The following is a 12,141-nucleotide window of genomic DNA, read 5'->3' as shown; positions in this document are numbered from 1 at the left end:
CGGAATCGGTGGGCCAAAGGGCATGTTTCAGTGCTGCATCTCTGAACTAAACTAAACTAAGAGAAAAACGAGTGTTTTTGACTCTGACTCCAGCCTTGCTGTTGCCGCTCCCTGTGATGGTGGGAGGAAGTGCCAAGCCTGTGATGGGCCGGGCTGGGCTGGGCTGGGCTGGGCTGCATGTCTAGGCAGTCTGGAGCACAGCCGTGTGAATGCAATTTAGCAATTCTTTACCCTCTTACATTTCTCGTACAGACTCTCCAAGTTAATGCGGGAGTCATTGAGATGTTTATTTCTAGTGCCGTGGTGTTCTTGCCCTTTTATCAGGGGCTTGTTCTTCTGTTTCCCTCGGGTTTATTTGCATATCCATGTTATGTGACAGTAATGTCAGAGTGCCTTTGTTCTTTCGCTCAATGCATTCATGATATTTCCAGAGAGCAAACATAACCTTTCACAGCTCCAATTCTTTTCTTGAACCAATATTGACCCCTTGTGTGAGAACCCTGTGCCCAGGAATGTTGAGTCCTCTTCACTGATTGTCTGTAAGGTATGCTTCAGTGGTGACTTAAATGTCGTACTGTACTTCCACAACACACAGTGGCACAGCGATACAGTTGCTGGCTGCCTCACGGTGCCAAATCCTGATCCTGACAACGGGTGCTGCCTGTACAGAGTTTGTACGTTCTCTCTGTGACTGCGTGGGTTTTCTCTGGGCGCTCCGGTCTCTCCACATTCCAAAGACATACAGGGTTGTGAATTATTTGGCCTCTGTAAATTGCCCCTGGCGTGTGTAGGGAGTGGATGTGAAAGTGGGTTAGCATAGAACCAGTGTGGTCGGCATGGACTCAGAGGGCCGAAGGGCCTGTATCCATGCTGTATCTCTAAGTAAATATTGTTGTTCTCCAGTAAGCAGTGCAGTAGCAGCAGCATACTAATGTCCATTTGCTGCTCCTTTATCTGTTCGCAATTAACCATTATTTAAAGAAACCATCTTTTTCTCCTTAGACGGAAATAGCAAAGAGACTGAATGTGATTTGTGCTCAGCTCCTACCTTATCTATCGCAAGAAGTAAGTATGCCTTGGCCTTTGTCACTGTCATTACATTTGTTAATTCTCTTACAATATAAATCAGTTTAACGTTGATTTTTAATGTCTGGTCATGCAAGCTCCATCCGGTCTCTGACTTTTTTTTGCAGGCATTTGTTAACGTTTGTGAAGTAGTTAAATTCTATTTAACATGCTGGCCACACAAGATGTGTCACGGGTTAACCAAACAGAACGGATGAGTTCAGTTTGGGTACCTGCATCAAGCTGCCATAGTTAGAAGAGAATCGAGGTCATGACACCTTTATACAAGAGTTTTAGATTTCCCTGTAGTTATAAGACACACTATTGTATGGAATTTGATAACAGACGTAAAGAAAATAAGTCAGCATGCATTTTTAATTAAGTTGGGGCCTACAGTGGTGCAGTTGGTAGAGCTGCTGCCTCACAACGTCAGAGGCTCAGGTTTGATTCTGACCTTGGGTGCTGTCTGTATGGAGTTTGCACATTCTCCCTGTGACCCTGTGGCTTTCCTCCGGGTGCTCTGGTTTCCTCCCATGTCCAATGGCGTGCGGGTCAGCAGGTTACTTGGCCTCTGTTAATCTATTAATATGTAGGTAGTGGGTGTGAAAGTGGGGTAACAGAACTGGTTTAGGGTGATCGATGGTCGGCGTGGACTTGGTGGGCCCAAGGGCCTGTTTCCGTGCTGCGTCGCTAAACTAAACTAAAAATAAACTACAGGGAAGATGGAGTTTCATTTGTACAGTGTCTCGTGCAATCTTGGACATGCTGTGTCCTGAACAGTCCTGAACTACAATCTACCCCATTGGTGACTCTCGGACTATCTACCTACTGATTGGACTTTACTAGCTTTACTTTGCACTAAACGTTATTCCCTTATCATGTACCTGCACACTGTAAATGGCTAGATTGCAATCACGTATAGTCTTTCCGCAGACTGGTTAGCAGGCGGCAAAAGCCTTTCCCTGTACCTCAGTACATACGACAATAAACTAAACTAAAAATAAAAAATAAAACTATATTCTAAAGTACCAGATTGCCTACCAAGCCTTTGTGAGCCTATGCTGTCTTTGGACACAAGAACATGAAACCCTTTGAATATGGTAATATCCACTCCAAACCCTTGCACTTTGCAGGTGATTTAATGCAGATGCACTAAAGTGGTTTATTCCCTCCAGCATTACTACCTTTTTTTTACTTTGGTCTCTTTCCAGCATCAACAACAGGTAATCCAGACCATTGAACGTGCAAAGCAGGTAACCATGGGCGAGTTAAATGCTGCCATTGGAGTTCGAGGACTTCCCATTCTACCACCCCCAGTATGTATACCTGATGAACGCTTATTTATTTTAAAATAACCTATTTGCTGGACATTTTACGTAACTGAATGGGGGATAAGATAGGCCCTCAACAAGAGCCAGGAGTGTTTTGAATTGAATTCAATTGAATTGAATACTTTTTTGTCACATATGACAAGTCACAGTGAAATTCTTTGCTTGCATATACCCAAGGTATGCAAATAGTCGCCCATAAAGGGCGCTTACAAAGTCAGATGTCCCAAAACGCAATAATGAAATTCTTACTAACAGCAGCAGCAGCTTAACAGGTAAACACAGAACTCAATAGATAATAAATAAACAAAAAAGAGAAGTTCTATAAATTTAATAAAACAATATAGTTGAAAAATAAAACATGCCCAAAGTCCCCATTGCAACCCAGGCAGTTTGTAGTTAGGAGTTTAGTTGGAGTTCATATTGTACAATAGATGTATTTAGTTTTATTTAGTGATACAGTGTGGAAACAGGCCCCTCGGCCCACCGTGTCCGCACTGACCAGCGATCCCCGTATACTAGCACGGTCCTACACAATAGGGACAATTTACAAGGCAATTAACCTACAAACCTGTACATCTTTGGAATGTGGGAGGAAACCGGAGCACCTGGAGAAAACCCACGCGGTCACGGGGAGAACGTATAAACTCCATACAAACAGCACCTGTAGTCGGGATCGAACCCGGGTCTCTGGCGCTGTAAAGTAGCAACTCTACCGCTGCGCCACCGTGCTTGTTGGGAAGAATCTATTTCTGAAACTGGACGTTACTGTTTTCAGGCTCTGAAACTTTCTTCCTGATGGCAGGAGTGAAATCAGGGAATTGTCAGGGTGGCGAGAGGTCTCTGATGATGCTGGTAGCCTTTTTGAGGCAGCTGGCTGCCTTTTTCAGACATTTCTTTGACATTGGAAATGTCTAGGATTGGTGGTCTCATGTCATTGCATGTGTTTGAAGTGTGATCCATGGCTTCATCCTCAGGTTATGGGTCTCAGATCCAGCAGCTAAAACAAAACGCTTAATGCATTGTAGCTACCAAGCATTGGCTGGATCTTGGATGGAGTAGTTGAACCATCAGCTGTCCTGGACTGGTTCCACATCAGGTGTTGCACAGGTTGCTATTTCTCCTGCAGCAATGAGCACTGAGACCAGTGGCCAGAGGAAGGCAAATTCCAATTGAAGCTGCCATATTTCAGGGGTTATGGGGAGAAGGCAGGAGAATGGGGTTAGGAGAGAGAGATAGATCAGCCACGATTGAATGGCGGAGCAGACTTGATGGGCCGAATGGCCTAATTCTGCTCCCATGCCCTTATATTTCACTGCCATATCTAACCTCACCCTAACCCAATACAGTCAGAAGTTCTTAAATGATAGGAGTGGAATTCGGCCATTCGGCCCATCAAGTTCAATCACGGCTGAACTATCTCTCCCTCTCCTGGGTTTTCCCTGACACCTGTACTAATCAAGAATCTATCTCTGCCTTAAAAATAACCACCGACTTGGCCTCCACAACGAATGAATGCCACAGAGCGGAAGAAATCGGCTATCTGATTCTTTTGATCAGATGCACTTCACCAAGCAGTGCCTTTTTTAGAAAAGACAAAAAGTGAAAGAAATGGACTTGATTTTGCACTGATCCATCCAAGTTCAGTGTAATCCTACGAACTACGATTGCACTTGTGGATCTCCCAATGGGAACGTCCTGGGCAAACTCAGCAGGAAGGACAAAAGATTGTTGGATAAGCCTTGCGACAGTTGGCTAGGGCATGCCCTGGCTGAGGCACCTGTCCTAGCTATCAAAATCGTAGTCAGTGCGTAGAGCTCTACAGCAGGGAAACAGGCCTTTCAGCACATCTCATCCATGCCGACCAAGTTGGCATGCAAGGCAAGCCCCATTTGCCTGCATTTTAACCATGGGCATCTAAAGCCGTCCTATCCATATTATCAGGCCTCACGTCAAGAGTGTTGTTGTCGTCATTCGTCCCGAAACGGAGTCATGAAATTCGTACTTGCAGTGGCACAACCAATGTGTAAATGTGGTACTCTGTAACAGGCCACTTTTAACGGTGGGCTGTAGTGTGTGGCCAGTAAACTTTGTTTGATATCGCGGAGCACAGTTTGTTGGGCAAGAGAAGCAAGCAAGTGACAAAATAACTGTATGTCTGCGTTTGAGATGGAGCTGTTCTGATGGCCCTGTCTCATTCTGAAGTGATTGGTTGCAGGCAAGTGGGAGCTGGGCTGATAGATCCCGTAAAGCAAGAACAACTTACGATGGGATTCAACTTGACAGTATCACCTCCCGGGCAACTCCACTGCTTTCTGCTCTCGGCCATCACACTAATTTCCCTTTCAATCTCATTACGCTACGTTATACTTGTGTTGTCCTAACACGGCTAAATGCTGTCGTGCACAGAGTCGCGCAGCATGGAAACAGGCCCTTCGGCCCAACTCATCCATGCCGACCAAGAGAGCCAGTCCCATTTGCCCACGTTTGCCCCATATTCCACTAAACCTTTCCTACTCGCTGGAATTTAGAAGATTGAGGGGGGATCTTATAGAAACTTACAAAATTCTTAAGGGGTTGGACAGGCTAGATGCAGGAAGATTGTTCCCGATGTTGGGGAAGTCCAGAACAAGGGGTCACAGTTTAAGGATCAGGGGGAAGTCTTTTAGGACCGAGATGAGAACTTTTTTTTTCACACAGAGATTGGTGAATCTGTGGAATTCTCTGCCACAGAAGGTAGTTGAGGCCAGTTCATTGGCTATATTTAAGAGGGAGTTAGATGTGGCCCTTGTGGCTAAAGGGATCAGGGGGTATGGAGAGAAGGCAGGTACGGGATACTGAGTTGGATGATCAGCCATGATCATATTGAATGGCGGTGCAGGCTCGAAGGGCCGAATGGCCTACTCCTGCACCTATTTTCTATGTTTCTATGTTTCTATTCATGTACTTACCCAAATGTCTTTAAAAAATGTCTTTATCCCTGCCTCAGCTACTTCCTCTGGGAGCTCATTCCATATACCCACAACCGTCTGTGTGAAATAATGAATGAGACACAAGTTAGCAGGAAACAGACATAGAACAGTACAGCACAGGAACAGGCCCTGTGGCCCACAATGTCCATCCCCAACAGGATGCCAAGTTTACCCAATCTCCTCTGCCTGCACGTGATCCATATTCCTCCATTCCTTGCATATCCATGTGCCCACCTAAAAGCCTCATAAAGATCACAATCGTATCTGCCTTCACCACCACCCCTGGTAGCATGTTCCAGGTAACCACCACCTGTGTAAGACAAAAATAAGCCCCGCACATCTCCTTTAAACTTTGTCCCTCTCACCTTAGACCTCTGGCCTCTAGCCTTTGACCTTTTAAGGCAGCACAGAGGCGCAGCGGTAGAGTTGCTCCCTTACAGCGCCAGAGACCCGGGTTTGATCCTGACTACGGATGCTTATCTGTACAGAGTGTGTACATTGTCCCTGTGTACATTGTCCCTGTGTACATTGTCCCTGTCCCTCACTTCAGGTAGCCCCGGCATTCCCCCTCTCTCTATCCCTCCCCCACCCAAGTCACACCAGCTTCCTTAATCATCAGTCTGAAGAAGGGTCTCAACCTGAAACGTCACCCATTCCTTCTCTCCTGAGTTGCTGCCTGACCTGCTGAGTTACTCCAGCATTTTGTGAATTAATACCTTCGATTTGCACCAGCATCTGGAGTTATTTTCTTACATTACTTTTTTGCACATCTTTCATTCGTTGTTCTTTATCTCTCCACATCGCCGTCTATATCTCTCGTTTCCCTTATCCCAAACCAGTCTGAAGAAGGGTCTCGACCCGAAACGTCACCCATGCCTTCTCTCCAGAGATGCTGCCTGTCCCGCTGAGTTACTCCAGCTTTTTGTGTCTTATCTTTTGGAGGTTATTACATAATATTTTTCCAGCTATCATTACTGTTTCTTGCAAGACGACAGCCTTTCATCGGAGAGCCGTGTAATAGCTGGTGTTTAACTCTAAAGAGGCACCACAGCAGCTTGACTGGCCAATTTGATCCCTTCATCTGTCCTAACCAGGGAGAGATCTTGAATGTCTTTGTTCTGCTAAAAGTCCAGCTCGTAGTTCAGGGTTGCAGATCTGTTCCCGTGGCTGAGTTACTCCAGCATTTTGTGTCAAACTCCCTTGCCCTCCTTTCCTGAAATTTCATCACACGTTTCTGCTGACATATTAATTTTTGTAAATAAACGACTTTACACAAATCAGACTGGAGTTCGACACAAAATGCTGGAGTAACTCAGCGGGGCAGGCAGCATCTCTGGAGAGAAGGAATGGGTGACGTTTCGGGTCGAGACCTTTTTTCTGAAGAAGGGTCTCGACCCGAAACGTCACCCATTCCTTTCCCTTCCAGTGATGCTGCCTGTCCCGCTGAATTACTCCGGCATTTTGTGCCTATCTTCGGTTTAAACCAGCACCTGCAGTTCCTTCCTACACATTCAGACTGGTTTGCTGGAATTTAAGCTCACGGGGTCAGGAGTGAAATTTGCAAGATGTAAAGGGGAACTCTGAAAGAGAGCAGCTCCATCATTTGTTTGTGGAATGTGGGCCTGGCATTTTGGAAGAGAAGTTAGTCATAGAGTCATACAGCACGGAAACAGGCCCTTCGGCCCAACCTGCCCATGCTGACCAAGATAGCCCATCCACACTAGTCCCACATGTCCACGAATGGCCCATATCTCTCCAAACCTTTCCTTTCCATGCACTGTCCATCCATGTAAACAGGGTAGGCAACTCCTCAGGACACCAAGTGTTGGAGTAACTCAGTGGGTCAGGCAGCATCTCTGGGGAACATGGATTGGTGACATTTCGGGTTGGGACCCTTCTTTGGACTTGATGGGCTGAATGGCCTAATTCTGCTCCTATCACTTATGAACTTATGAATATAGCGATACACTTGATAACTAGTTCTATCCTACACATTAGGGACAATTTACAAAGGCCAATTAGCCTAAAAACCCATGTGCAGGAAAGAACTGCAGATGCTGGTTTAAATCGAAGGTAGACACAAAATGCTGGAGTAACTTAGCGGGACAGGCAGCATCTCTGGAGAGAAGGAATGGGTGACTTTTGTGTTGAGACCCTTCTTCAGCTGGTAGAACTTCTGTGGCCCTGATCTAAAAGGTTTTGCAAGGCATAAAGTGACTGCATTGTCCTATTAAATGACCGATGCCTCTGGATGGCACAGTGACAGCTGGTAGAGCTGCTGCCTCACAATGCCAGAGACCCAGGTTCAATCCTGACTTTAGTCTGTGTGCAGTTTACACATTCTTCCTGTGACCATGTGGGCTTCCTCAGGGTTCACTGTTTTCCTCCCACATCCCAAAGACATACGGGTTTGGAGGTCATGTACGAAGGAACTGCAGATGCTGGTTTAAACCGAAGATAGACACAATAAGTTGGATTAACTCAGCGGGACAGGCAGCATCTCTGGAGAGAAGGAATGGGTGACGTTTCAGGTCAAGACTTCTTCAGACGTCCGAAGGGTCTCGACCCAAAACGTCACCCATTCCTTCTCTCCAGAGATGCTGCCTGTCCCGCTGAGTTACTCCAGCATTTGGTGTCTGTCTCCAGGCTTGTAGGTTAGTTGGCCTCTGTAAATGGCCTCTGGTGTGCAGGGTGTGGATGAGAACATGGGATAACATACAACATGTGCGAGCAGGTGATGGATGGTCGGCATGGACCTGGTGGGCCGAAGGGCCTGTTTCCATGCTGTATCTTTCATTAGATCATAGAGTCATACAGCCTGGAAACAGGCCCTTCGGCCCAACTTGCCCGCACCGACCAACATGTTCCATCAACACTAGCCCCACGTCTGTGTTCGGCCCATATCCCTGATACATGTCTAAAAATAGAGTGCGGGACGGTGATTTGCACTTGCAGTCAGTATCCTAAGTTCTGAAGAGACTATATTTTACATATGGAAGCAATGCTTGATCGAAATTGCTTTACAATCAGAGAGAACAACTAACTTCAGGGGGTGGATAGCAACCAAAGATTGATTAAAAACTTCCTTCCAGAACTGACTTTGAAGCAGAGCCTTGGTGTAATTATTAAGTGTTTGATTTGGCTTTCTCCACGATCGGTCTTTACCTCATGCATATTTCCTTTACCATTTCTAGTCGACCAAAGCTGTGACTGCAGTTAATTTCTGGCTGACTAAATGTGGTGTGTGTGTGTGTGTGGTGTGGATGTGGATGTCTGTACCCACATCCCTCTCGTCTCCCCACCCCCACCCCCCCCCACTCACCCCAGCCATACTAATGCAAGACTTGCTGCAAGTTGCCTTGACATGGTACCAGACATCTGGTTGGCATCTGTCATCCTGAGGAAGGGCTGACGACAGCGGCCTTGGTCTCCAGGCCCCAGCGAGTAATGGGTCCGCAGGCAGCGAGAGAGGGGCGGCATTTTGAGAGCCTGGGGACCAGCAATGCCCACGTTTACGCGCACTTCCTCAACATAGTGAAAGTGGGTTCAGGCTCAGTGCCTGACTGCCCCAGATCGAAATAACAAAAGTTGAAATGTTAGGAAACAGCGAATCTGTGCGCCACCCAAGCATGGATTTCAAATGCTTCATGTATGTTCCTTCCCTTCTACTCCGATTTGTACTCTTTTGCCTCTGGCAGTCTGTCTTTCTCTGTCTCTCTCTCTCTCTGTCTAGGAAAGAACAGCAGATGCTGGTTTAAAACGAAGATAGACTCAAAATTGTGGAGTAATTTTCAGGCCGAGATCCTTCTTCAGACTGAAGAAGGGTCTCGACCCGAAACGTCGCCCATTCCTTCTCTCCAGAGATGCTGCCTATCCTGCTGAGTTACTCCAGCATTTTGTGTCCCTCTCTCTGTCTCTCCGTCTCTGTCTCCCTCTCACTGCCCTCTCTCTCGCACTCTCTCGCTCTCGCTCACTCTCGCTCTCCCCTTGTGCCTATGTGTGTCTCTCCGCATGTATGCCTGCCCCCCTCTTGTGTGTGTCGGTCTCTGCATTCAGTCAACCAGCAATGTTACCACACCCCACCCTCAGCCGCCATGACTCTTATTATGAGTAATCAGTTCACGGCCGTAAAATAAATTTGGATTGTATCTAACTTCAACGTGAAAGTCCTGGTATGATTCATAATTGTGACAAGTTTCCTTCTGAGTAGCACAAAACACAAAACTCTACACCCACTCCATCTGCCACTTCTCACTCCCAAACCTCTGCTCCAGCACTGGGAATCCTTCGTTAGGAGAACTGTCATTTTCTTTTGTCTCCCCTCAATGGCACGGTGGCGCAGCGGTTGAGTTGCTGCCTTACAGCGCCAGAGACCCGGGTATGATCCCGACCACGGGTACCCGTCTCTACGGACTTTGTACGCTCTCCCCGTGACCTGCGTGGGTTTTCTCCGAGATCTTCGGTTTTCTCCCACACTCCAAAGACGTACAGGTTTTGTAGGTTAATTGGCCTGGTATGATTGTAAATTGTCCCTCGTGTGTGTGTGTGGGATGGTGTTAATGTGCGGGAACCACAGGGTCGGCTCTGGCTCGGTGGGCCGAAGGGCCTGTTCCCGAGGGGTCTTCACTTTTCATTTAGGCTGAAGAATTGCAAATCGTGTGAGGCTGCAGTGTGTCTACTCATTGGTGTCTAGGCATGTTGTGTTATTATATATATACTAGACCAAGTGGACCCATTGGGCCCAAACCTCTCCTGCATTGGTGCAGCACCCTCTCCCCCCCACTCACCCCCCTCCCTCCCTCCCCCATCCCCCCCCTCCCCCTCCCTCCCACCCCTGCTCCCTCCCCCCCCCCATCCACCCTCCCTTCCCCGTCCCCTCCCTTCCCCCCCTTCCCCCCCACTCCATCCCCCTCAACCCTCCGTTATCCTCCCTCCTCCCCCCTCCCTCCACCCCCCTCCCCCCTAGGAGATAGATTTAAACTTTAAAATATGAATAACTTTAAAAATATAACACCGATTTCAATGAAACTTCTTCCATTAGCACCTTAGGGATGACAGTGAGGAAGGTGGGCCTAAAATTGTCACGCTATTGTGTACCTTTTTGTCTGTAGTTCAGGAACAAACAAACAAGAGTGTTAGTGTGTAGATGTGTGGCGGGAGTTGGTAGTTATGTTGGCTGTGTGCAGCGCATGGATTTAACCTCTAATCTGTTGTTGTTCTTTCCCGCTCCCCTCCTTGTATGAACAGCACCATTTCCAACCGCAGCAGCTCTCCCATCACGCCTCTCCCTTCCCGCTCGCCCTCCACCCGACAGGGCTGCAGCTCCCGGCCATGTCTTCAATTGGAGCCAGCTCGGGACTTCTGGCCCTCTCCAACGCCCTGGCGGCCCACCCGCAGTTTGCCCTTAAAGAAGACAAGAACCATCAAGAGCAGGATCATCGCCGAGGTACAGTGAACCGGTTTGCATGCACGTATAAAATCGTGAGAGGAATCGATCGGGTAGACGCGCAGAGTCTCTCGCTCGGTGCAAGGGAATCGAGAACCAGAGGCCATAAGTTTAAGGTGTGGGAGGAAAAGATTTAATAGGAACCTGAGGGGTAACTTTTTAACACAAAGGGTGGTGGGTGTATGGAACGAGTTGGATGGAAGTGAATTGAATACTTTATGGTCACATGTGGCAAGTCACAGTGAAATTCTTTGCTTGCATACCAAGAGTCGCCACATAAAGGCCACCGGTTGCCAGAGGAGGTAGTTGTGGCAGGGACTATTGCAACGTTTCAGAAACGTTTAGACCGTACAAGGATAAGACAGGTTTCGGCGGATATGGGCCAGATGCAGGCAGGTGGAACTGATGTAAATGGGACATGTTGGGCGGCGTGGGAATGTTGGGCCGAAGGGCCTGTTTACACGTTGTTTGTCTCTATGACTCTATTTCATATGTTGACGAGTGCATAAACATAGCCATTACTCACATTGGCACCACTTCCAAAATGATGCCCAACATTGCACTCTGCTATGGCATCGCAAGATGGCTCCCAGCTGGTGGACAGCAAAGATACTAGAGCAGAGCAAGATAGACCACTCGACCCTAAAGACCGTAGTATGGCATGGCGCCATTTTAGTAGGCAGACACTTTCAGAAACATTTAAAATGAAAAATAACAAAAATCTGGGAATTGATAGATGAGATATATGAGATATATTTTTATGGTATCGCCACACATACTGTTCCCCCAAAACACTGATTACACTGCGAGAGGCATAGCGAACGGTGGGTTTTGCCTACTAAAATGGTGGACGTTACGCTCCTTTGCTTACTACACTTCAGTATAGGCGATTTCGACAGAGTGGTTCATCTTGCTCCTCTAGTATCTTTGGTGGACAGTGATTGAATTACTGGGCTAGTAAGGCAGAGAGCCCTGGACTAGAAAGGGGGCACAGCATTTACACTGAGGACTTCATCCTTCACCAAGAGTTAATGGGTCGGTCGGATCACCACACAGTGACCTAATAGGTTCATAAGTCATAGGAGCAGAATTAGCCCATTTGGGGCTACTCCGCCATTCAATCATGGCTGATCTATTTCCCTCTCAACCCCATCCTCCTGCCTTCTCCTCATAACCCCCGACACCCTTGCTAATCAAGAATCAGTCAATCACCGCCTTAAAAATATCCTGTGATGGCCTCCGCGACAATGAATTCCACAGATTCATTGTCCACAGAATGAGCAGACTGGGATTGTTTTCCCTGGAGCAGAGAAGGTTGAGAGGGGACATG

At 47.4% G+C, this 12,141-nt stretch overlaps 1 protein-coding gene across 6 annotated transcripts in view; it reads left to right on the top strand.

Annotated features, from left to right (window-relative positions):
* LOC144607165 (transducin-like enhancer protein 4) overlaps nucleotides 1-12,141 on the top strand; it is a 567,195-nt gene that overhangs the window by 462,155 nt on the left and 92,899 nt on the right. For all 6 annotated transcript variants that reach the window (XM_078423813.1, XM_078423817.1, XM_078423814.1 and 3 more), the window contains exons 4-6: nucleotides 1,003-1,065; nucleotides 2,277-2,381; nucleotides 10,613-10,811. In XM_078423813.1, the coding sequence (XP_078279939.1) occupies nucleotides 1,003-1,065; nucleotides 2,277-2,381; nucleotides 10,613-10,811 (367 nt within the window). The remainder of the gene's footprint in view (nucleotides 1-1,002; nucleotides 1,066-2,276; nucleotides 2,382-10,612; nucleotides 10,812-12,141) is intronic.

The sequence above is a fragment of the Rhinoraja longicauda genome, chromosome 28 (assembly GCF_053455715.1).
Source record: "Rhinoraja longicauda isolate Sanriku21f chromosome 28, sRhiLon1.1, whole genome shotgun sequence".
In the NCBI taxonomy this organism is placed as follows: domain Eukaryota; kingdom Metazoa; phylum Chordata; class Chondrichthyes; order Rajiformes; family Arhynchobatidae; genus Rhinoraja; species Rhinoraja longicauda.
The sequence above is the reverse complement of the archived record's forward strand: the minus strand, read 5'-3'. Positions and strand labels throughout refer to the sequence as shown.